Raw genomic sequence first — 25,632 nt, forward strand, 5'->3', positions numbered from 1 at the left:
ATGCAATACAGCATTGGGCCAAAGAGGTCTCCCAATTATACCACACTTTTAAAAATAGTTCTATGTATATTGGGATTGACCAGGACTGATTTACAGTTCGAGGAAGGAAAATATGATACAACTGATCCCAGAAGTGACTGTATTGAGGAGATGTCACAGGCACAGTCTCTAGGGAGCAGTGAAGAATTGCTGTGGAGAAGTGTTAGCTGTTTCCAGAAGGCAGCAGTTTTGGAGCTGGGTTCAACCAACCGCACTGAAAAGAATGATTATGACTCCTGGGCTTCTATTTGTATTCTATATTGTAAGTGTAATTTTGAATAACAATTATTCACATGTGCAGAGCATTCCTACTAATTGGTACTATATAACAGGTAACATCTATCAAACAATTCAGTTACACACTAAGGAACAGGAACATAAATTTTTAAGCACTGTCTGTTAGAAGAGGCACCAGCTGCTTTTCCACAAACCAGAAAGACCAAAAGAAAAGGATATTTAATGACTACTACAACAATCATTATTATTTCAGTAGCAGGATAATAAAAGACAAAATATTGCGTTCACAGAGACTTTGAAATAGCTGCAAACCTTCACAGTGTGATTAGTGCCATCCCTGGTAACTTTCAAATAAAAATACAGCTTTTCTACATAAATTATCTCATTGAAATTACAATGTCTATATAATGTAAGGGAACAGAGCAGGTAAACATAATATTCTTTCTTGGCTTATCATCCACAAATTTCAGTTTTGGAACACAACTGAAAACTGCTCTTTTCTCTTCCATGGGTTGCTTTCTTAAGAGTCATTAACTTGCCACTGCCAAAGCCGATTGGTTTCACTATTCTGCTACTAGAACAATTCAATTATTCCCTGTTTCCACACTGAAATCTAGAATTAAAGGACATCAAACTGCTTGCAAATACCTGACAAAGTATTTGTCAATATGTAATTATATAAAAGAAATAATTTTCTATCAAAAAGCAATTTATAGACTTTATAGTAACATAAATAATAAACATTTTAAAAATTAAAAATTCAAACATAATTCAAAGATCTCTCTCAGGAACAATTTTCAGGTGCTCCAGCCCTCTGATCATTTTCATGGTCCTCCTTTGGACTCACTGAAGCAAATCCATGTCTTTCTTTTGTTGTGGGCCCCAGAGGTGAGTGCAGTACTGCAGGTGGGGTCTCATGAGAGTGGAGTAGAGGGTGAGAATCACCTCGCTTGACCTACTGGTCACGCTCCTTTTGATGAAAATAATTAGTATAATTATTTGCCATTTTGTGAGCAAATATCCTTTCTTGAGCAGGAAATGGATTTTATATTAATAAACAGATCAGAAACTCTGCCACCAAGATTTGCCATTCATAGGACTTGGGAAACCCCTTTTCCCAAAGCCTCCTTTTTTCCAAACTAGATCAGCCCAAAGTCCTCAGCCTCTCCTCAAAGGACATCCCTTCCACCCTTTCCACCAGCTTTGTTGCCCTCCTCTGGATGCATTCAAGGACCTTCACATTTTTCTTAAATTGTGAGGCCCAGAGCTGCACACAATTCTCGAGGTGAGGCTGCAGCAGCACTGAATGCCGCTGGATAATCCCTTCTTTTGACTGTCTGGTTCTGTTGTATTCAATGCACCCCAGGATGCCATTTGCCCTCTTGGCTGCCAGGGCACACTGCTGACTCACATTGCACCTGCTGTCAACCAGCACCCTGGTGCTTGAAAGCTACAAGTACAACTAACTGTCCCCTTTACATGGTGTATGACTGTTGAATATGTAGAATATCTACTTGGAACTTCAGTTCAGTACTACAGTGAGTCAATAATTACCTATTCTTTCTTCCTTCTCTAAAGAAGAGAAGACAAGACTGATTGCACTGGAACTTGTGATAGTAGTTCAGGTGCACTTTATGAATCCAAAATCTATCAACTTTACAACTAAAAACTTGTAAGCTTCACTGATTGCTCAGTAGATTACCAGGCCCCTTTTTTTTATGTCAGCTGTACAATATAAACCCAGAAACATACCAGTTAACAGACTGAAATTAAACATCTGCTTCTACAGTGGTGAAGAATAATGGTAAATTAAGACATTATGGGTACAAAAGAAGAGTTCATACCAGGCTAAAATTCCCTTTATCTCCAACACTTTTTCTGTGAGTTTTACTGTAGGCATTCCATGGATTTTGACTCTTCCTCTACTTCTACTAATCAAACACAAATGTTCTTTGTAACATTCTGAGTGAGCTGGGGGGGAATGGAATGGGATGAGATGACAAACAGAGAGACAGGGAGACACAAAGACACACAGAGGGAGAGACAGGGATGTCTTGGACCTCCTTTTTTCCTCCATTATAAAATTCCTTTAATTTACATTTATAGTATATAGTCTTGTAAAGACCTTGTTTCAGGCAACTAAAAAAAGGAAGAAAAGCACCAGTACAGCAGCTCTGCAAATAGCCTTTCACTCCATAGAAAAGGTTATCACACAGATTTTAAGCAGTAACTCTTCAGATTAAGCTTCAGAAATGGGCTCTATTTATATCCAGGGAAAAAAGAAAAACTCAACCACACAACCAGATTTAGAAACTCATCTAATTACTTGCTTTGAGGGAACAATAAATTTCAAGATTGATTCTTCTTACATTGGTCACTGCAAGACTGACCAATAGACTTTTCCCCTGCCAGTTTAACTGAGGCCCAGTTGCTAATTACATCATTCTGGGACTCCTGGAAAACATAATGTAGTCATAGGGATTGCAGAATGGTATGGAAAAGGACAGCACTCTTTGTGTGAGCAAAGACTGTATAGTAGAGAGTTGTTAACCGAACCTCAGCCACTAAGCCAGACAGAATCTCATAGGAGAAAATATGTCCGTATGGTTTTAACCAGAAACAACTATGCATCTTTTCTTCTGTAGGATCCCCCACACATTTCTATTGAAGCACAGTTACTTTTGAAGTAGAGGGTGCTCTACTGGCAGACAATTAGAATACATCTGCAGAAAAGTGCTTTGGAAGACCTCACAAAGAGCATCAACTCTTACATCCATTACTTAACATGCAAAGTTAATATGTATGACAGGCTGAGGTAAATATTCTTTTGTAGTATCTGACCTGCATGAACACTACAGTGTTTTCCAGACTTTAGTGTGCTAAACAGTTACCCAAAAGGTTAAGATTAAAACCTTTTCCTGCCATAGACTGAGGTAGAGCAAAGAGGACCTTAATTTACAAAGTCATATAAAGATCCACAGAGCTTAATTTAACACCTTAAGGGAATCCACTCCTCAGTTTCTAACACCTTCATGTTGTTGACACCTAAATAAGATGACAATTCAGTTCTACAAGGCACTGAACTACAAGGCAGGGAGAAAAACCTGTCCTGAAATCCTCTCCCAACTCCAGTCAAAAAATTCCCAACATTGTTTGTCATGGAACCAAAAGAGATGAAAGGTCAGCACTGAGGTCTTTGGAATCACTTGCAGCCTCATTTTTAAAGGGATTGTCTGGATAAACAACACTGTCAACTCAGATCGTGTTTACATGTTTTAGCAGGAGAACACATAAGAATCTGGTACATGACTATGGGTACTTTCACATGAACATTATGTAAACACTGCAGTCACTATTTATAGATTTCTGGTTTGTGTGGAAAATGCCATTTCTATGAGTATATTGGAACTACTACAATAGGGAAAAGTTTTTTCTCAGCCAAGATACTGTTGTTTCAAAGAGTATTCTCCTGATAGAGAGCCAAATCACGGAAGCACCATGAAAACAGGCTTACTGTGCTTTGGTAAGAGAAAAGCACTGCAGATGTACAAGCTGCACCCTTAGCAGGAAAAAGAAAGTTCATCTCAAGTGGTGTCTTTTCTGAAAGAAAACCTTTGTCAAAGAAAATATGTTGCAAAGAATGGGAAAAAGTGGTAAATTACAGTTTGGTTTCTTTTACAAAATAATTCTTTTGTCTCTGTACTTAGTATTATTTGAAACTTGAAGAATCCATTTTACTGCTATACTCCCATGGTTCAACCTTCCAATTTCAAGAGATGCTTTAACACAACTAGTGTACACGTTTAATATTGCACTTCCAGAGCTTTAGGTCCTGGTGCTCCAGGGCAGTCAGGAGAGTGCCTGGAACCAGCTCTCGGGCATCTCATGCTGTTACATGAGTGTAAAAAAGTAAGTCAGGACTAAAGAATTATGCCCTGCTTGACAAGAAGCTATGCTTTTCACTAGGAATCCAAAAGCCATGTTTTTGTAAATAAACAATGAAGCCATCATCTTTATATAAATAAACCAAAAATGTGCAGAGCTTGGGAAAGCTTTCATGCCAGATATTTTTCAGTTTGCCTCTCACATTCACCGACAACTGTTATTCCCACATCTAGTTATTTAAAAAGGGAGCTATGAATGCAAAAACTATGTGCTTCCACAGTTTTTAACATAGATAGATGATTTCTCAGACAAACAGCAGCTCCTTGTTCAATCACATTATGTTGTTCAATATTAAAATTCTCTGAAGATGATGAGGAAACTGGAATGTTGCTGCCCTCAGAGTTCCTGGAGTGTCTGTACAGCATGATCTGCACTACACTGTGGAATGATTTAGGCTGGAAGGGATCCACGGAGGTCATCTGGTCCAACACACCACTGATAGCAGGGCCAACTTCGAAGCTGGATCAGGTTGCTCAGGGTCAGCTGAGTTCTCAATACGTTCGAGGATGAAGATGCCAGAGTGTCTGTGTGAATCATTTGATAAACCTCATTTGAAAAAAGCCTATTGTCTATTCTATTTCCCTTGCTCCAAACTGTAATCAGCAAAACATCACTAATCGCAAAGACAAAATGTGTAACACTAGAACATACTGCAAATATGGGAAATAAAGATACATCGTCTGTAAATATATTTAAATAGTCTTTAGAGTAAAGTACCTAATCAGTTCAGAAGGAAGGCAGCCTATAAAAGCCAAAACCCCACTTCTTGATGAAATATTATTCGTGTAGATTCTATTCACATTTATTGTCAGCAGCAGAAAACTTGTCTGCCATACAGACAGGCTTAATACCCAAGTGGTGAAACTCAAATGTAATATGACTGAAAACAGATCTCAAGAAGCTCAATAACTATACAGCACATCTATTTAGCAGGCATGATTAGAGTAAAAAAAAAATCTAAGATGAGATATCTTAAAGGACTCATTTTAATTTCAACCTCAAGTAGGATTTCTAAAATACACAGAAATCGTTTGCTGAAACAGTAAATAGTGTAATTGGAGGCAAGTAGCCCATTACTTATGCATATACATTTGCCCAGTCTCTAACCACAAAATTGTGTTTCACATCAACTACATAACTGAGCTTGCTTCTGTAATACCTTCAGAAATGATGTTATGTACATGTGTATCAATAACCTATGCCAAAAGGCTTAAAATTTATCTTGCCTACTTTCAGCAGTCTAAAAGTTAGCCTAGATGTGTTTTCTAAACTGTCTACTGTCAACAGAGATGGGGTAGAGTGGTTTTACATATCTAAGGATGAAGTTTCACAGAAGTTTTATCTCTCTCCATTGATTAGCTAACTTAGACTAGGTACCTAATAATTAGACTGCCTGCCTCAATTTCATCTATTTGGGATATTTAGTTTTCTGCATCTTTAAGGGGGAGAACTAGGCAAAATCAGGGTGAGAAAATGTACACAAGCACCAAATGGTTCTACAATGGTCAGCAGCTAAGCGAATTATTTTTTAAAAAGAATTCTGTAACAAATGCCTTTGATTTCTCTTAACAAAGCACTAACTTAGCCATGGCTTCAAGAATAAGTGAAAAAACGCATAGTAAGTTCAACTATTTAACTGATTACCAGACCAACACACATACAAAAAGCATAATTTAATTATCATCATTTTGTAGTGAGTAAGCATTAACAATGGATTTTTTTTTACTGTCACAAGTGTTTATGAACATCTAGAAGACTAATACAAATATCCAAATTGTTAGTAAAGATCAGTCATTTAAAGTGTTACAATAAGTCTTCAGTAACTCTGCATTAAATGGTACCAAGCCCTTTCTAGAAGAATATTAATTTACAGTCTTTCTAACAATTCTTTGTACAGTAAGAAAAAAATTAGATTTGTGTTTTTCGGCTTCCCTTTCCCACCCAACCATCCACACACAGTTCTGCTCTCAGACTGAGCTACTAGCCAATCAAAGCTGATGGCAAAAATCCTCTCAAAACAAGCGCCCAAGATCTCAGTTTTAGCATCCAGCTCAATCGCTCTTTGGGAATAAAGTCCATGTTTTTTGTATAATGTGCAAAGTGCAAGTTTTCTCCAGTGCTGTCAGAAGTGTGTGCAGCTAAGAATTTCACCACAGAATAGTAACAATTCGCCACAGTAACAACTGAGACTTTTCAATTTCCAGTAGCTCTGTTAGGGACAAATGCTAGATGATGAGCATGGGAATGACAGATCAAGCGGATTATATACCGGTCCTTATTAAGTCAGGTACTTCCTGATCTCATTAGGCCAAACCAATGTTTTTACTCAAGTTCTTCAGTTTCCTCTGTAAAAAGGTCAGCCAAATCTGCCACTGTCAGAACTGAGGCTTCTGACTGTTTCATGGAGGAACTCGTGTGGCTGCGGGAAAAAAATTGAATGCAGACATCAGAGAAGGAATTGACTTAAGTAACAAGCTGTTTACACTGAAGACAGACCACATGGTTCAGAGCCCCGTAATCCTTCAACCTTGAAGCTCAGCAGGAAAACACACTTTCTGTCAGGGAAAATACACATACACTGATCAGCTACTTCTCCTGCATGTTTTGCGTAGGATACAAAGTCCATCTACTGTCCCTGGCAGTGGTCAACACCAAACACTGCAGAAACAGCAGAACGTGGAATAATCTACTTTGTGCTCTTAGCATTGAAGAGATTGGCTTCAGCTTCCAAGCATAAGGTTTGATCCTACTTTCAACACACTAGCAATCATTGGATCATTCAACCATTGTATTTTTACTTTATCTGAAAAGCAGGGCTACTTTACAGATATGGAAACTGATTAAATCATTCTTTCAAAGCTAAAGCTAAAATATTTCACAACTACAGCTAAAGATATACATAAATTTTTAGTCTCATAACTTGTAACAGCCAAAACCGTGAAAAAATTACTGATTTTCTCAAAGTAAGGCCTCTTTCTAGATTTGTACAAGAGGTACAAACCTCCAGTAACAGAGGTACAAACCTCTCGTACTTTCTGCATAAAGAATGTAAATACCATTTCTGTCCCACTCCCTGTCCATCGTTGCTTATAGTTTTCAAAAGATAACCAGTGAAAACCACTTTCTGTGCCTGCACACCAGACTGACTCAGGTGCTAGCATCTGGACAACACTTGTACTCACTGCAAATCAACCAGTGTGACACACCACTGACAGACCAGGTTTGTAGAATTTAAAAATAATGAAAGAAAGGATTTATGTTCTATGATTAGAGCTTATAACATATGCTGTTGCTCCAGTTGCAGGCTTAATATTACTCGGTTAACTGCCATGCTTTTATACTAATGGAGGTAGATAAAGCGCAAAGATAAATCATAACATGCAATTTATTAATTAATCTGGCTTTTACAAAATAAAATATACAAAATGAAACCAAAATATTCTCCAGACAATTGAAATACCTTAAGCTTCAAGTTACTGGAACCAGGTTAGAAGATCAACCTTTCCAGTCATAAAACTTTTTTGTCAGTCAAAACATGGAAGGAGAACAGTTGAAGTTTATATGCAAGATATGCATAGCTAACTGTCATAAAAGTGTGGCTGAAAACCATCTTTTCATTTTCAGTGCAATAATGATGTTTTAAAAAAATTTCAACACATACCTTCTATCTACAGTTTTCAGCATTGTCTGCATTCTCTCTTCTATTGTTGCTTTTATCAGGAACCGATGAACAATGGTAGATCTGAATGCGTTTAGAAAGAGAAAACAAGACCAGAAGTGAGCAGAAGTTATGCTGTTACTGTCAAAGTTTAAGACCACATTTTTGTCTCATACCAATTACTGTAAGAGTGCTGAAAAAATGTCCCTGCATTTTAAGAAAGAAATTTTACAAGGTAATTAACAACTTCCACTGACATTTAAGGATGCCTACTGCCTCCCAGAGTGCACACTTCCACACATGGCTGGATCGCACACTAAATGAATATAAGCTGTATTAACTAAAATCCAAAAACAGATGCTGGGCAAAGTTCTGCTTTCTGTGTCCCCACTATAAACAAACAGTCCTCAAGAGCTTAGCGTGTCATTTAAAGAAATTACTTAGGCCCATTGGATGCATACAATGTTTAGGCTGCATTGTCACAAGTCAGTCCAAGAGACAGAGCTCAGTGTAATGGGTAGTTAAAGCTCATTCCATAAAAGAAAAAAAAAAAAAAAGAGCTTTAACAATACTGGTTTTGAAGATGGCAAAATACTGTAATTTTTTGTTTTAAAGTCAGTAATTGTAGTCAGTCACCATGAAATTGTGAACATGGTAAAACATAAAGCCCAGAATGTCAATAAATATAAACCAAAATGAGAACTCCCATTATGAAATTAAATTTCAAAAAGAAAGCTGCAATAGTAAATGAAGTGGTAGGGACAAGGAAGGGAAATAGAAAAGAGTCAGCTCCAAAGATAAAAACGAAAAATCACTCCAGGCTCCCCAGTATAAACATCTTTCAAGATATGAACTCTTGAAAGTGTTTGGATGGTTTTCAGATCTTAAATTGAAACTTTGGCAGATAACGTTACACAGAGGCATGCTGGGGGAATAGTTTGTGACTCATGGCAAAGATCTACTCAAGAAAAGAGAAGTAAATAAGAACTCCAGTGACCTGGTAATAGTTGCACCAGCGAAACTAAACAGAGTATATTCCCTCATGCTCACTGTACTTGGAAATAGCCCTTTGTCAAATAAGCCTTGCTGAAGTCTTATTCTTAGAGAACTACAGCACACATTCTTACTGGGTTTATTGCAAGGCTTTTGCCAGATCTTTATGTGCCAGCATCATGTAAAATTATAATGCAGGCTGTTGCAATCAATCTTTCCTATGCCCTCAATGTTAATTCAAAATCTTTACCAACACCCAAATATCCACCTGTTCATAAGAATTCTTTCACATACATGCTCATTCACGCCTTCTTGCGTTGCCTCCATTTCCAGAACACAAACCCCACTATTATTCTGGAGTAATAATATTTTAGAATTAATTCCAGTTATTTTATTTCTTCATGTACAGGGTTTTTTTATTGTTTTTTTCAAGTGATATGAAACCCAAGGAAAAACTTACATATCTTATCTGCTCAGGACACTTTCCAAAACCTTTGTTAAGTGTTCAGAACAACGCATATAAAATCTACAACACTGAAGCAAGTAAAAGATATGCAACTCATTAACGTTTTCAAGAAGATCTAGATGGGGTGAGGGCATAACTGTGATTTAAAAACTAATCAGTTGTAAGGAGTGTGTGCTATAACTTTCTTTTTGTAAAAAAAAACAAAACAAAAATGCAAAAAAAGAAACCCAATAAAAAAACAACCCCCCCAAAAAATTTACCCAGTTCCTAATCTGGAGCTGGGAATGACCAGTTAGAAGGAGCCTCTCAAGGAAACTAGGAAGGGCCATGCCTGAACTTTGCCATATATGACATAAATAGTGAGTTACTCAGACCTGCAAAGCTATGACACTTCTGGACATGCTTACAAGCAGAACTTCAAAGTTGAAAACTAAGGTATCAACGGCATACATAAAATAGGGCACAGCTGAACAAGGGTTTTCAGGATTTTGGACTCAAAAGCCTACATTGTTCCTAAATGTCTGAATGCAATTTGATTCTGCATCTCACACCCATAGTACAAAAGAACTCCCTAAAAGACATGTTGCATATTTTCAGCAAACATTTTATTTTTATCTTTGTTTCCCCTACACAATCATCTTTAAGAATAGGAATCCTATGAATACCCTCATTTCCATAATTGAGAAGTTCTGTAAACTAGATTTTTCTGATTCTAATATGCAGCTCTATTCTGGACCATACCTAAACCACTCAACACAAGTTTAACTCTCACTTTGTTTGGCCAATACGATGTACTCTGCCAATAGCCTGTAGCTCATGTGCAGGATTCAGAATGGGTTCCACAAGCAGAACGTGAGTTGCTTCAATGATGTTGAGTCCATTGGAACCAGTGTGAAGAGGCAGCAGCAAAATATTGATGTTGGGATCGTATTTAAATGCAGAGAGATTTTCCTAAAAGGCAAACATCACAGCAGTATGACACAAGCTCCTCAATAAAGACTGCGGGGACATCTCTATTTTCAAGAAATTCTATCAGCTACTATAGGCCCCAGAGTGATAATTTTGCAGACTGACTGATCCAAGACCTGTCATCCCAAACAGATATCTGACAGATATCAGGAAGGCAAGAACTTCCTGCAGCACTGATCAGGGTGTCTCATCCTTAACATCCATGCCAATGCTTCTTTCTCAAAAGTGAATGCACTGTTTATCTCCAAAGGCCTGTGACTGTGATTTTTAGAATTAATGAGTTAGAGATCAAAGCTTCTGCCAAACAAATTCACTGCTTTTTCAATTTCTCAAATGAGGCAATAAATTAAAAGGATCAAACAGACTTTTATGAACTGTAATTTTCCCCACTGAGACTAATTTTAAGAAAAATATCCTTTATGTACCTGAAATTTACTAATTCCATTGATCTGAGAAAAAATCATGTTGTTGTCATACAAAGCTTTTGAAATTATGTCCAACACATCTTGCCACTGTAAAAACACGAAACACAAAAAACCACAGTAAAAGAAACTCAACATTACAAACAACAATGACAACTAAGAGATGCTAATTAACTTCCCGAAGAAAGAGATAAAAAGGCCTTTCAAAATACTAGAATTTGCAATTAATAAAAGAGGGAGAGGTGGGGGGGGGGGGAGAGAAAAAGATTAGTGTGCCAGAAATTGAATCTTTCGTAAAACTAAATTAGAAATGTAATTAAAAAGATCAGTTTGAATATAAATCAGTAGCCATCACAAATCCAGTTCTACAATGTATCAAAAATATCTGAATGTTACATTTTAAAATACATAGAATTTCCAATGCTCCCATACAAATCAAAGTGTTTGCCCTTTAAAGAAACAAGCTTTTACATCTGTTGACTACCATCATTGTTCATGTCCCAGCCACATGAATTGCCCTACAAATTCTCAAAACAAACAAGTGGCTGTACAGAGTGATTCAACATTTTGGTAGCTAAACTAATTCCTGAAAACACTATGACTGCTTTAAACTCACACACATGCACAGACAAGACAGAAAATGGTGATTAATACCGTTGAGAAAACTAAGGATTTAGCTCCTGGATCTTTAAATTGAATTCTCTTCAGTGTTCGGACCACAGCTTCCACTTTGGTGGAGTGACTTCCCTTTGAAAAGTTAAAGAATAACATTAGTAAAGTAGGATATTAAACAACTCCTTCCACATTTATTACTTTAATAAATACTGTTATATTAGGACTTATACATATCTTACACAAATTTAAAGTTAGCAAACTGGAGGAAGGGCAGGTTAAGTAGCACTGAATTGCTTTTATACTTTCCTTATAACACAGTACTGTAGGATCAGTGGTGTCTTACAGTGTGCACAGTACAGGGAAGAATGCAGCACCACACAGATACACCTGTCTAGTTCTGCATGAGGCAGAATGGATAGCCCAAGCAGTGCAGTTGAACCAAACACAACTGCAGTTGCCAGGTAGGCCTGCTGAGGTTTAAGTTAGAATCATAGAATAGTTAGGGTTGGAAAGGACCTTAAGATCACCTAGTTCCAATGCCCCTGCCATGGGCAGGGACACCTCACACTAAACTGTGCCACCCAAGGGCTCATCCAACCTGGCCTTGAACACCGCCAAGGATGGAGCATTCACAACCTCCCTGGGCAACCCATTCCAGTGCCTCACCACCCTCTCAGTAAAGAACTTCACCCTTATATCCAATCTAAACTTCCCCTGTTTAAGTTTGAACCCGTTACCCCTTGTCCTATCACTACAGTCCCTAATGAAGAGTCCCTCCCCAGCATCCTTATAGGCCCCTTTTAGTGGCACAATCTTTAAAGAACCTATCAAATGCATATTTAAATTTCCATCCCTTCACACCTCTTGAAAGCTGGCAATGAAAAACCCTGACTGCTATTTCTGTTGCTTTTGTTTCGCACTTTGCAGCACCAAACTTATGCTCAGTACTATGAAGCTTGTTAATTATATTTAAAATGAAAAGAAATTGGTAAATATAATTAAATTAATTCTTGAAGGAGTGTGTGCTGCAATGAAAACATCTTCAGATTCTGCATTCAGAAGTATTTCAGTGTTTAATGAACCCAATATTACATTCCACTTCTTGTCCACTTTGATTTCTGTACTTCTCCCTTTACCCTTACATTGGCAAGAGGATTCTGAGAAACAGGTCTTTAGTATCTCCCTCTATTTCCTTCAGTGCACACTTTGTATTACAGGAATTTTACTTAATGTATTGGGTGTTTGGGTTTTTTGGTTTGGTTTGTTGTGGGTTTTTTTGTTTGTTTGTTTTTTTACGAAGCCCTCATTTAATTCCTTACTAGTTCTTACATGCATAATAATTTCAAGCTGTGCTAGATTTAGCTGGACAGATATTGTTTTATTTCTGTCTGCACCTGTTCTCTGACCATTGAATTAACTATGTTGGCTTGCTACAATGACAGATCAAATTTAGTGAAGTTATGCTGCTTGCAGAATTGTCGGGGAAGGATGTCAGCAGTCTAAGCACAAGCTGGGGAACAATGCTGGACTGCCTGGTCATTCATATGTTATGCAGCTAAATGAATGCTCCAGAAATGCATATAAAAGACTTTCTGCAGCCTGTTTTACCAAAGGTTGCAATAAGCAGTACCATGTTATTTCCCAGGGTTTCCACAGTGATCCCAACTCTGTCATAGACATAGAAACAAAACCAGCTTTTTTCATGTTATCTCTGTTGCACCTAGAAATTAACAATGTTTCTAAAAGTCAGACAATTAAAAATGCTTATGTCAGTAGGTATTACAATCTGCAAGTACGAAAAACGCATTTGCACTCCTATGGCAGCTGCCTGCCAATCATAACCACTTACAGATTGAAGACTAACTTTTGGTATTTCCTATGTATTCCAGGGTCATTTACGTGCTTTCCTGATACCATTCATCTCTAATTCAGTGATGACAATTCTGGCTAATCTGCTCTGACTGTCACAGAATCATAGAATGGTTGGGTTGGAAGGAACCTTAAGGATCACCTACTTCCAGCCCCCCTGCCGTGGTCAGGACACCTTCCTTTTAGACAGGCTGCTCAAAGCCCCATCCAGCTCTGTCGTTTCCTCAGAGACTCTTTTGGACCTTACCATAGGTCCTATTTTGCCCTGCTATAAGAGGTAGTAGCTTTAGCCACTACAATTAGTTGTTGATTTTTCTATCCTTCAGACTTCCTGTGACCTAGGTGTTACAAACATGACTTTGAAGAAAAAGAAAAGCACTAAGATCAAAGTGGTTGCAGTCAGTCTGCTCTGTTTTTTAAACAAGGTAACTAAGTGCTCAAAGTTCTCCATACCTTTGGTTCACAGCATACACACACAAAAAAATAATCAATTTTATTCTCAATTTTTAGGGAAAGATGAAACTTAGAGAAGCACTTTTGCTATTCCGAGTTCTTGGTTTTCAGTCTGTCTTAAAAAACAATGTTACCCCATACACCTTGAGTTTGTAATTTTGTTGAATATTTATAAACAGATTGGCTAGTCCTAGTTCATTATGGAACAGCACACATTTGAATCAGAATTACCCTCTAACAAAGAATTTCTGTCTCAGATGACAGCCTGGCAATACCCACGGTAACACTGACCAGACACTGGAAGCTTTTACAGAACCAAAACATGCAGGGATGCCAGTAATCTCTCTCTCAGTATGAAATGCTCCCATTTACAGTAGTCCTTCTGCATGTAAGGCACTAACTTAACATGGCTAGTGCTGGTACAATAAAGATCAAGATGTATATGACAAAACAGAAGAAAAGAAAAAAGAGAGGTACAATACTGAAAGAGAACAGAGGGACTGAGAAAGTTCAGAAAAAAATACAAACACTGAATAAGTCACACAGTTTTCAAGCTGCAGGATACTAATCTTAACCTCAGTGTTCTATAGAAACCATAAGAAATTAGTTACTCTTTGTTAACTGTCCTTAAACGAGCATGAGGTAGAAATTAACAGTGCTGCTTGTTTTGATAGCACATACAGAGAAGTTACAGTAGGAATTTTTAATTTTTCATGAAATAAGAATCTGCCTTGCTCAAGATGACACAGGAATTCATACAGAGTTCAGATTTTTGCTTTGCCCTAAGCTTTTGATGCAGAAATACTTCAATAAAACACTACAGTTCTTTACGCAGGACAGTAGGTGCCATGTTCCTTCTGTGTTTTATTTATGAATTTATTTTGTAATGTAATTTATGAAACATATTTGAAATGCTGTTAGAAACAGGGTGATATCTCCAAACCCTGAGAAAATAATCTGTTAAAAACACCTATGAGGCAAGGTCCCAATAACTAGCACTTCAAAAATACAGCCTATTTACTCCCCCTGGTGCCAGATGCTGTCAACTACTTCAAATCTAACCATTTGAGTTAAAAAGCGTCTACTCATAAAATGGCATTCAATTTTCAGAGAGGCTGACATAACTAGTCTGAACAGCTATGTGGTAGCATTGACTTCAGTACAGTTCTGTGATTCTGGGACATGCGGTCTCTTTCTCCAGTTCACCTCCAACCCAATGAAAACCCTCTGTTACCAAGAAAAGGAGATGAAACAGGACAATTAGGACTGATTTCCTGTGCATTTGTGTCTATAGGTTCATTACCTTTGTCATTAGGAAGGCACAACAGTTACATATAAGGTTTCTCCCAAAGACCTGAACTTTAAAATACCTTTTGTAGTAAGGGGAAAGGCAAGCCATGGTATTTTGCCAAGTAGGAGACATATTTCATGTGTATGGCTATTTCAATAATACTCACAGAAAATTAATTACCTCTGAAACTCAGACTCTCTGTCAAGGCCTTTGCAAGGATCCAATGGGTTTCTAAATTAAGGGAAAAATCTAAGATTGTTCAGTGAAAAGACCTGGTCTCATCAGAAAGCCAGGGTAAAAGGAGTAAACACAGAAAATCACTGAGGAAAATACAGCCACCAGTTTTCAACAGAGCTGTACATTTGTCAGTGGAAAGCCTTGAGAAAGAAATTGCCCAGGCAGGAACCTGTTTTAAGACCACAAGTCACTCTTTACTCAACAACCATCTAGTCAATAGGTATCTGTATCCAGTAAGTGAGGCTTTAATAAATACTAACAGGTTTAAAATGCAGATAAGCAAGATGCACTAACAAAAAAACCCTACCCTCATCACCTGCCTATAAACAGCATGTACTTCTACCCAGTGTCAAATGCTTAAAGAAAAAATTCATAATTAAAGCTCAGCAAAAGCTGTCCCCCCCCAACATAAAGACAGCATTACTTTAACAACTCCGTAATTTTGTAATCCATCCTTGTCTCAGGCACATTTAAAGAGCAGATATTAAAAGTTACCCTCTTTCACACTGTTTCCTTTCATGTTTTGTTCCCAAAACTATTGAAAGCTATGAAAAGTGCAAGTTAAAGAAAACCCTAAGCCTAAAACCAACCAAGCAAAAAAACTTGCTTGACAGGATAACATGCATCCTTTCTTGGGGATGGATGCAAAAACACTGATTACGCTATAAGAAAGGCCTATATACACCACGCATACATATTTCAAAAGAAAAAGAACCGTATCTGTCATAAACACAAATTATAAAAGCAAACCTATTTTTTAAACTACACAGTGGATTTGTCTGCCTAAATGCAGTGTGCAACATGGATCACAAATACACACAGCTGAAAGCTTGGGCCACAAAGCTCAACCCAAAACATACCTTTACAGGAATATCATCTTCCTGATTTGCGGTTTCTGCAGTGAAGACGTAGGATATTTCTTTATGAGATGTGGTCTGCCTGCAAATGGCACATTTAATTGAGCTCCGACGGGTGCCAACGCTGTACTGTTCTATGATGATAGCTGTACACTCATTACAAAAACAATGTCCACACGTCAGCACTGCCCACTGTTCAGGGAATTAAACAAACAACACACAGTATCGGTTTTGGGTCAATGCAAAAGAAAACCAGTATACTAATATGTGATAAATCACATTTTCATAGAAACATTACTTTCACAAAACTCGTCAGATAAAAATTGGAAGGTTTTAGGATTTTTTGCACTCCCAGCTGCTAAAAAGCCTGGATTTCAAAGTTTTCCAGCACAGAAAGATTAATGATCCATAGAAGTTCTGTGCATTTATTATTAATTTCTTGCATTTGCCCAGTTTTAAACTTGAGGAAAGTAATGACTCTTAATGTATAGATTAAGTACACAGATTAAGTATATACACAATTTTTAAAAGAATTACACAAATGTTTGTATTGGCCTTCTGCAAGAGTCTATCTATACATTTATTCTAGATTAGCCTTTATTAAGAATCCTCAAGAAAGTTACTTTTTACCATTGTTAAATTCTAGATTACATCTTTGGATTTAAGAAGAAATAAGATTTTCAGAGAGATTAAATGTTTTTTTGACAGAACGCATTACAAACAAAAGATTGCATTGAAGAATCTGTTCTTCATTTGCAGGCCCAGAATATCCACATGTCAGCTGAGACCTTCCAACTGACTCAGACCTAGCTAAAGATGTTCTGAAAACAAAAGGCACTGACTAAAGTTTTTACCTGTTTTCCCAGTTGACGTGCGCAGATCGGACATGGTTCAGGGTTAACTCCTCCAGTAGTTTTATCCTGAGACTGTAAGTAGAAAATAAATATAAACTTTACATTTTGATACATTTCAATAACTACAATTATTCTATATTTAAAAAAAGCTTCTGAAAAATAAATACTGAAGTCCTTAAAAAAAAAAACATGTGTGAGCAAATTAAAAAACATCATTTAATTAACAAATAAAGTCTATCCTGAGGAGTTACAAAAGTATGTAAATAATGGTAAGTAAAAAAAGCACTGTTCATATTGTAGTTCTTCAGATCACATCTGCATCTCTATAGAAGCTTTGAAAAATCCTGGTAATATACAACTTCAAACAAGAAACTCATGACATTTGTCAGCTTCACATTGCTGTAAAAACACAAGTATAATTAATCATGCTTACCTATGTCTAGTTAAGCATTACTGTACTTAAACACTGTAATTAAAATAATGTGTAATACATGGGATTTGTTTGGGTTTGTTTTTTTTTTTTGTTTGTTTGGTTTTTTTTACACTTATTTAACCTACAGACCTGCTTGTTCTTCTGTTTAAAGTAAGCTCTTTGTAAAATAGCAAGGGTACGCTGAGAGGTACATCATTTTATAAGGCTTCTGCTAAGCATGGCCCAGTTAGTTTTAGAGAAAGTTTTAACCATCTAAAACTAGTTCATAGTTTTAGAACTATGTAATTAAGGAAATAGCCAAAATATATAGTGTAATAAATAACTTTGTAACTACACAGTAATGCAAAGAACACCATACTGAATTTCCACATGTAATGAATCTTTACAGAAAATATATTTTCTTTAAAATGTAAGCTTTAAATAAAAAAACCCAAAACAAATCAACAAAAAACCAAACAATAATGGTAGGTTTCTTATACTAGGTAAATAAGAGTACATCGCGTTGGTAAAGACCAAAGAAGCATAAACCTTACTTTCTCCAGATTAGTGAGATACAGAAGTTGTCCTAACTTCTTTTGAAGCTGTGATTTGGCAACTGCTTTGTCATTCAAAAGTTTCACTCGATTTTGCTCTACCTATGAAAACAGTATGAAACATGCATTAAAAGAAGAAAATATTAAGAAAAAAAAAGTTTGACAATAAGGCTTAAATTATTTTTTGGCAAAATTCAATTGAATATTTTACCGGGGACAAACAGAAGAAGAGCTCATGCTGTAAATTTAAGATATGCTTCTCCCCAAGCAAAATTATCTATTCCTTTCCTGTACCCGGTACAAACACAGCACTATGAAATGGGCTGAGACCCAGGATGTACACAGACTTGCTCTTCATTGTTTTATTTGCTTTATTGGTTCTTCCCAGAGACAAAACCAATTTAAAATAACTTATTATAATGGAAGTTCCTTTGAAATTTCATTCAATTTATCATCTATCTTCTTACAGATAAACAGAACCTAGACTCTACTGCTGGTTCCAAAAACAATGTGCAAGAAATTATTTATTACTTTCTTCATACTTCTTAGAAGCTTTCACTTTTCATTTAACCTGTAAAATGATAGAAATATCAAGCTGACTTCTTTTTAGATGAATTACAGTTGGCAGGGGTGTAGCTATCAATATTGCAGAAGAGGCAAGTGCCTGAAGGATGAAGGCCAAAGTAGTAATAGATGTTTCTTTTATTGTTGTAAATACATAAATCTTAGACCTTGTTAAACATTTGTTAAGCAAAGTGATCAATTTTAAAAATTGCTTTAATACACAAATTAAACACCTATTTCCCTACAGAAATAAAGAAAAGAAGCACTTCTAACACTGAATCTCACAGAAAAAAAGCACAAAATGTTTCTATCGAAAACATATTTCTATTGGTGGAAAAAACCCTAAAACATAAGGCGGTTAAATCAACCCAGCATTTTCTCTACGTTCATAAACAGAAAATGTCTCAGAAGTGACTCAGAAATTCCAAAATACTTAAAAAAATATATTTGTCTTTTAGAATCATAGAATAGTTAGGGTTGGAAAGGACCTTGAGATCATCTAGTTCCAACCCCAATGACATGGGCAGGGACACCTCACACTAAACCATGTCCCTCAAGGCCTCATCCAACCTGGCCTTGAACACCGCCAAGGATGGAGCATTTACAACCTCCTTGGGGAACCCATTCCAGTGCCTCACCACCCTCTCAGTAAAGAATTTCTTCCTTATATCCAATCTAAACTTCCCCTGTTTAAGTTTTAACTCGTTACCCCTTGTCCTGTCACTACAGTCCCTGATGAATAGTACCTCCCCAGCATCCTTGTAGGCCCCCTTCAGATACTGGAAGGCTGCTATGAGGTCTCCACGCAGCCTTCTCTTCTCCAGGCTGAACAGCCCCAACTTTCTCAGCCTGCCTCCAGGCTTCCACTCTGTTTTTTTCCTTATGGAAAGTAGTAATACAGGTAAGAAAACAGGTCAACTTAATTTTCCACCAGCTTGGAAAAGTGGCCAATTGTAAAGAAAAGTCCCCCAGCAATTCCCCTGATGCTGGAAGGACAACAGTCTTACTTGCCACTCTCACAGTCAAAAGGCTGAGAAAACTGCATCAAAGTAAGAGTTACAAGCTCAAAAATGCCCATATACTGAATGTAGAAATAGACAGGAACTCTCTACTCCACCAGTGGCTTTCTGAAATGGAAACAAAGGCATATTGCAGACCCTACACATAAATTTAGATATAGATTTTATCTTCGTAAGATGTAGGTTCTTTCAGAAAAAAAGATTTCTTTCTGTACTTTACCTCATGTGGTTCTATGATGTGGAGAACTGGTGGATTTGGTTTTGGCTCATCAGGATGACGCACTCTCAGCCGTTCTGTAGCCATTGCCAGTTCATCAATAGCAGAGACATGATCCCTAAGTACCATCCAATATTCATGAAGTAACTGTAAGAAAAGCCCGAACTAGTAGCAAAACTCAGTTGAGCTCCCTTGTATGACTCTGCCATACAACATACACTGTGAAAATCTTTTTGGAATAAGGGATAATATTTCTTTACAGTAATTCATACACAACAACAAATTATGAAGGAAAACAAACCGTATAAGAGATCACATTGCCTGCTTTCTTTTCCAGCCTCTCTTTATGAGTAACTATAAATAGCTGTCTCTCATTTCTTCTACAACTATTACAATAACTAATCCAACTAAAAGTTCAGAAAGAAAATGCCTTGCAAGACAAATGCTGAATAACATAAGGAAAAAGATTAACTACAAAGACTGTTTCTTAAGGATGAAGTATGTTTTAAAGAAATGCTAACAGTTTGAGTGGTCTTGTTAAAGGCACGGACAAGCACAAGGTGAAGATAACACCAGATTCAATTCTACCAACACAATGTAAATTCTGGTTTTCTACAAAAGAAATGGCAATAACTGTCAATATACACATAAGCCGACATTATTTTAAAATTGTTGGCAAATTATTGACAATAATTTTAAATTATTGACTGTGAAATATTTCTTCCCAAGCTTTCAACTATTTACATATTATATTAAAAAAAAAAAAAAACCAAACAAAAAAAACCCTCTTCAGTGATCTTACTGGAATTCTAAGACTCTTTGCAAATTCCAAAACTTACTAGTTTACCAGTTGTTGATTTCTGATTTTTCAGTTGTACAGATATTTCTAAACAATCAGTTGCTGAGGGGTGTGCTGGTTGATTGTTTGGGTTTTTCTTTTAGCTGAGGAAAGACTACCAAAGAATCTGTTTTGAGCTAAGCCTAGATTACAAACATAAAACTACTGTGTATTAAACCTAGCTATACAGGATAAGAACAGAAAATAACCTGAAAGGAGCTTACTCTCCCAGGACTAAAGAAACTAAACTAAAGGAGAAACTAAGCAAAAATACTTTTTCTAAAAATACCTAAACAAAGAAAACAACCCAACACCCAAACAAAAACTAACAACAAAAACCCCAGCTTGTTTTAGATTTAAGGGTTATTTTACAGAGTATCATCCCTGTAGATCAATCTAGATTAGAGTAGTATGGCCAATTGATTTCACATTTCTAAGTCACAACAGATGGAACCATTTTGGCACTATTTTCATTGTCATTGGCCTATTAGTCCCAAATTTGTTTCTTGAAGTAAAAGGACATGAAGAGACCATGCTCCCTTCTTGCAGCAGAAAATCCCCAACACGTAGCAATGCCTTGGTAACTAGTTACTTTACAGTCTCCTCCTTTTGTGAACTACTACAAGCCGAGGACATAAAATGATGAATCATGAGAACAGCTACAGACAGTATTCTTCAGTCTGCATTTTGGTACCATAAGCAAGTGACCTGGCTTTGTGAGAGCAGCACAACTTTATTAGGTGTTTAACAACTTTATCAAATACCTAAATGCTGACTGAGATGTTATTTTGTTTAAAAACCTTTTGCACTGTGTTACTTTGTAGCGTAGTAACTTTTTTTAAGGCCGATCCAGATTCTCCTAAGTAGTGCTACCAACTTGAGGAGAGCAGGTAATCAGAAACAAGTTTTCTGGGAAAAAAAAAACCTCACAACAAACCAACAAAAAACCCCCAAACCCAACGCACATAAACCCAAAACCCCTGACTAAACTCCCTTTAGTTAATCCAGGATACTGTAGCAAGTGATTTACTTTATGTATCTTCTCTTCTTCTGTCATAATAATACAACAAATGTTTAAATTCTTGAATAACATACTTCTGCAAGAAGTATCTTTGCTTTTTCAAAACCTCTTAGAAAAAGCAAGTGACATTTCCTAGAATCACAAAACCAAAACAGAGCACATGAGTCAAATAAACCTGGCACTAGCACACCAAGAGTTTTCTACTGAAGCTGAAGTCTGTTAATTAAAAATGAGAAGCATTCAAGGGGAAACACTTTCGATTGCACCCTAGGTTTTAAGATAGGATGAGACCCGTTGTGTGAAACAGCAATCCCCCTTCTCCATCACTTGCATGTACTCACTGCAAGGAAACACAGATACACAACTATGCGTAAAAAAAAGTGACAGTATACTTTTGTAGCACTCTGACCCAAACAACAGGAGACTAATTATTTCAGGTTACACTGTGTAGTAAACAAGATCCAGGAAACAAAGCAACAGTGAAAGGACACCTGTAGCTAGCACAAGACTGAAGGTAAACTTAATTACAGAATTGACCAATTTGCTGAGTCTTGCTCTATTCTGATTTAACTAAATGAACACATTTAATTGTATCTGCATACTGTCTTACTAGATGCAATTACAATGCTTACTAATTCGCTTAGGAGCCAGTATAGCTTTTACAAACTCTGCAATCATATTAAACCATTTTAAATCAAACCCTGTAAAATAAACACTATGAAAACGTTTTGTGTAGACAAACCCTAATTTCAGGAATATAACCTAGATTTGTTCATATTCAGCTTCAATTTGTTTGTATTACATTAAAGAGACCTCACAGCTGTTTCATCACTGTCTCATTTATTGTACCTTATATTCCTTTTTCCATGCTTCAAAGAGTTCCAGAAATACACTGCCTTCTTCAGTTAGCTTAGCATCCATTCGGTGAGCTTTGGCAAAGGAGAGAATAGCTTTCAAGGCACGTTCAGTTTCACTGGTTGCCCACAGTCCTCTGCTTGTGGTGGGTAAACGGTCATCGACAAGCCCTTCTTCATCTTCTATCATCTCCTCAAATATTGCCATTTGGCCTTTGACACTTAAAACCAAACCCAACACGATACTTATCACTGATTTTGTACTTGCACATTTATTTCTACTTATTCATCATATATTTCAGCCTTCTAGTATTTGATTAAATGATAAAGCAAATCAAACAAACATACACCACTGCTTTACTTGATATCCCAAAAGCTTCCTTTGAACACAGTGACTTAAGTACCAGCAATGAAACCACTATATAGGCCACTGTCAGCTCAAAATCATCAATACCTTTTGTAAAGGCTTATACATCTTAATTATCTTTCAGTAGCTATTAATGATTGTCAACATTTATTTAAAAATGCAATTCTGACTCCTTTAATCAGCAAGAGTTGTAGGTAAACACCAATGCAAAATTTGCTGAATACTTGGACTATTTAAGAACACTACAGCTCCCCAGTTCCCTTCGTGACAAATAACGCTGATTCAGAAACACACTAACATTTCCTAATGCTTCCAACAATCATTATGCAACAGAGCTCCTGCTGGTAAAGACTTTTCAAAATGTTTTCTCAGTGACCTCAAGATTTTTTAATCCAATTTTGATACTGTGAAGGATATAAGAGGTAAAAGTCAAAGAGAAAGCATACGGAGGGCTGTAATCTATGCGCCTCAGTACTGTCCACTAAGCATACTTCTCTCATATGCTGGTGCAACCTCTCAGCTCACAGCTGATTTCCTATCTGAAATCTCCTCCATTGTTGCTTTAGTTGTTGTTACTTTATGAACTATACAGAATCAAAAAAATATAATAATCTATGAACAAGTACGGCATTATACCACTTGCAACTGGATTGCAAATAAATATTTGCACAAATAGGAATATATATCTAATTAGCACACTTGTACAGAAGCTTTCTGAATACTTCAATACTTCATTGAAAATGTATGGTCATATAGCAACTTGAGTAAAAGTGGCATGTACTAGTTCCTTGTACACAACTTTTTAAAATTAAATTTACACAGAAAATTAAACCTGATGAATAAAATTGCTATCAAGGCCATTGGCAAGAAGTTGCTGTAATTTTTTCATAGTTTATCTCAGAACACTTAAAAGTAGAAAATACAGAACAATCCAACTTCCACTTCTTTTTATAATGAGAAGTTTATAAAGCTATGAACTTACGTCTGAGAAAAGAGCTTTGACTCATATTCTGTGAACAACTCATCAGCCTTACAGAAGACACAGCTGTAATACAGAAGATTGAAAACACTCAGATTGAAGCACTCAGAATTTAATCAGAAATCAAAGTAATTCCTTTAATTCCCTATTCCAAAATATAAAACCACACAAAGTCCTTAAAAAAAAGAACAATGTAACACTGTTATGTACACCAATATACTAACCGACAGGAAAAGATTTTCTAAGAATAAAACCAAAGTAAGGTCATGACTCTTAACAAATGGATCTGCGATATCTGTGTGCATACAAACCCTGAGTACAGAATAAAGACTTTAATCTTATTTCAAAAAGAATTTAATAATACACTTCTAAAGTATATTTTCTATTTTCAAGACATACTTGTTAAGTGGAAGTCTAACAGGTCGCAAATGGCAGATAGTGGCCGCCTCAATAACCTGCTTAGAGGGAGGGCCTTCTAAGTTTTTCACTGCTTCTCTTACAATCTTCTGGAACTTCTTCACTTCGTCCAGATGGGTTGTGAGCAGGTATTGAAGGCCTCTGCAGTCACGGAATCTAATTTAAAGAAACAAGGAACTAATTGTACACTGAGTCACTGAATCCAAACTTCATTCAGTATTTTGAAGTAGAACGGAAATAGCTAAAAATAAAAAATAAAATTTCATATCATAAGCAAACTCTTATTACTACTAATGCTGTCAGAATCATTTATTTGAATCCCCTTAGATGATGCCTGATATCTGCAGAATAGAAAGACTCCTTCCAAGATTTGAGACATACAACTGAATATTAGCAGTCAACGCAAGCCTGCAACACTCTGGTCCACAACACAAATCCACTAAAGGTAAACAACTGTGCATACTCATATCCTTATTTGCATCCATTGGCTACCAAACTCAATTTTAATGCACCTATGCAATTCGTGGCAGATACATGCACTGCTCACAAAAAATATACTGCATTTTGCAAGTTAGCTTTCAAAGTTAAAATTATTAAGTGGACATAACAGTGAACCATTTTCCTAAAACTTTACTGACTGTCATGACTGGAGTAAGAACATGAGCACCAGTTAAGCACTTCCCATATTGTATTCTTCCTGTGGGCACAGGTACCTTGCTGAGAGTGCACCATTCATATAAGGTCATTCATGCATTCATGTACAAGAAAGTATATTACAAGAATGTGGTTTTACTCAGCATGGAAACTTAAGTCCAAAACATCCCTTTTGTGAAGTGTGGAAAGAAAAGCACAGGTTTAACAACACTACTAAAGTGTGGCATTTAATATGACCTGCTCAAGCAACATGTATTTTAAAATAAACAAGTTTGCCTAACCAGGTGGCCTGAAAATACATGTAAATTTCATTCATAAGTCTGTTGTTAATACTACCATTTGCCAAATATTCCAGATTTATAAAAATCTCCCACACCATACCCTGGATTAACCATCTCTAACACTCAACTGCAGATTAGAATTTTTTGCTTTCACCACTGACCAGTAGTACTTCACAAGACACTGGTTTTTAACTTTTTAATTGCACATGCCAGAACAAATTAAGTGGGAAGTAGGTTTTATCCTTATTTTATAAAAGAAACAGTTGAGTTACAGATAGCTTTGAGAAGATCCCCCTGAACCACTGAATAGTCCCAGCTCTCTCAGCCTCTCTTGGCATGAGTGATGCTTCAGTCCTTTCATCATCGTCTTGGCTCTTTGTTGGGCTCTCTCCAGTATGTCCTTGTTTCTCTTGTACTGGAAAGCCCAGGACTGGGCAGAGTACTCCAGGTGTGGACTCACAGCACTGAGTAGACAGAAAGGATTACTCCCCTCAACCTGCTGGCAATATTTTGTCTAATGCAGTCCAGGATACCATAAACCTTCTTTGCC

At 36.7% G+C, this 25,632-nt stretch overlaps 1 protein-coding gene across 6 annotated transcripts in view; it reads right to left on the minus strand.

Annotated features, from left to right (window-relative positions):
* Positions 1 to 5,840: 5,840 nt before the first annotated feature.
* SHPRH (SNF2 histone linker PHD RING helicase) overlaps positions 5,841 to 25,632 on the minus strand; it is a 50,539-nt gene continuing 30,747 nt past the window's right edge. For 5 of the 6 annotated variants that reach the window (XM_080614646.1, XM_080614645.1, XM_080614643.1 and 2 more), the window contains 12 exons: positions 24,130 to 24,303; positions 23,734 to 23,796; positions 22,380 to 22,605; positions 19,675 to 19,818; positions 17,872 to 17,973; positions 16,906 to 16,977; positions 16,055 to 16,243; positions 11,384 to 11,476; positions 10,733 to 10,819; positions 10,111 to 10,289; positions 7,883 to 7,963; positions 5,841 to 6,640 (listed from right to left, as the gene is read on the minus strand). In XM_080614646.1, the coding sequence (XP_080470772.1) occupies positions 6,544 to 6,640; positions 7,883 to 7,963; positions 10,111 to 10,289; positions 10,733 to 10,819; positions 11,384 to 11,476; positions 16,055 to 16,243; positions 16,906 to 16,977; positions 17,872 to 17,973; positions 19,675 to 19,818; positions 22,380 to 22,605; positions 23,734 to 23,796; positions 24,130 to 24,303 (1,507 nt within the window). In that variant the 3' untranslated portion in view covers positions 5,841 to 6,543. Of the gene's footprint in view, positions 6,641 to 7,882; positions 7,964 to 10,110; positions 10,290 to 10,732; positions 10,820 to 11,383; positions 11,477 to 16,054; positions 16,244 to 16,905; positions 16,978 to 17,871; positions 17,974 to 19,674; positions 19,819 to 22,379; positions 22,606 to 23,733; positions 23,797 to 24,129; positions 24,304 to 25,632 lie in introns of those variants that run through there. The other variant, XR_013956521.1, reaches the window with a different exon arrangement.

Source organism: Psittacula echo, assembly GCF_963264785.1.
Source record: "Psittacula echo genome assembly, chromosome: 4".
NCBI classification, from domain to species: domain Eukaryota; kingdom Metazoa; phylum Chordata; class Aves; order Psittaciformes; family Psittacidae; genus Psittacula; species Psittacula echo.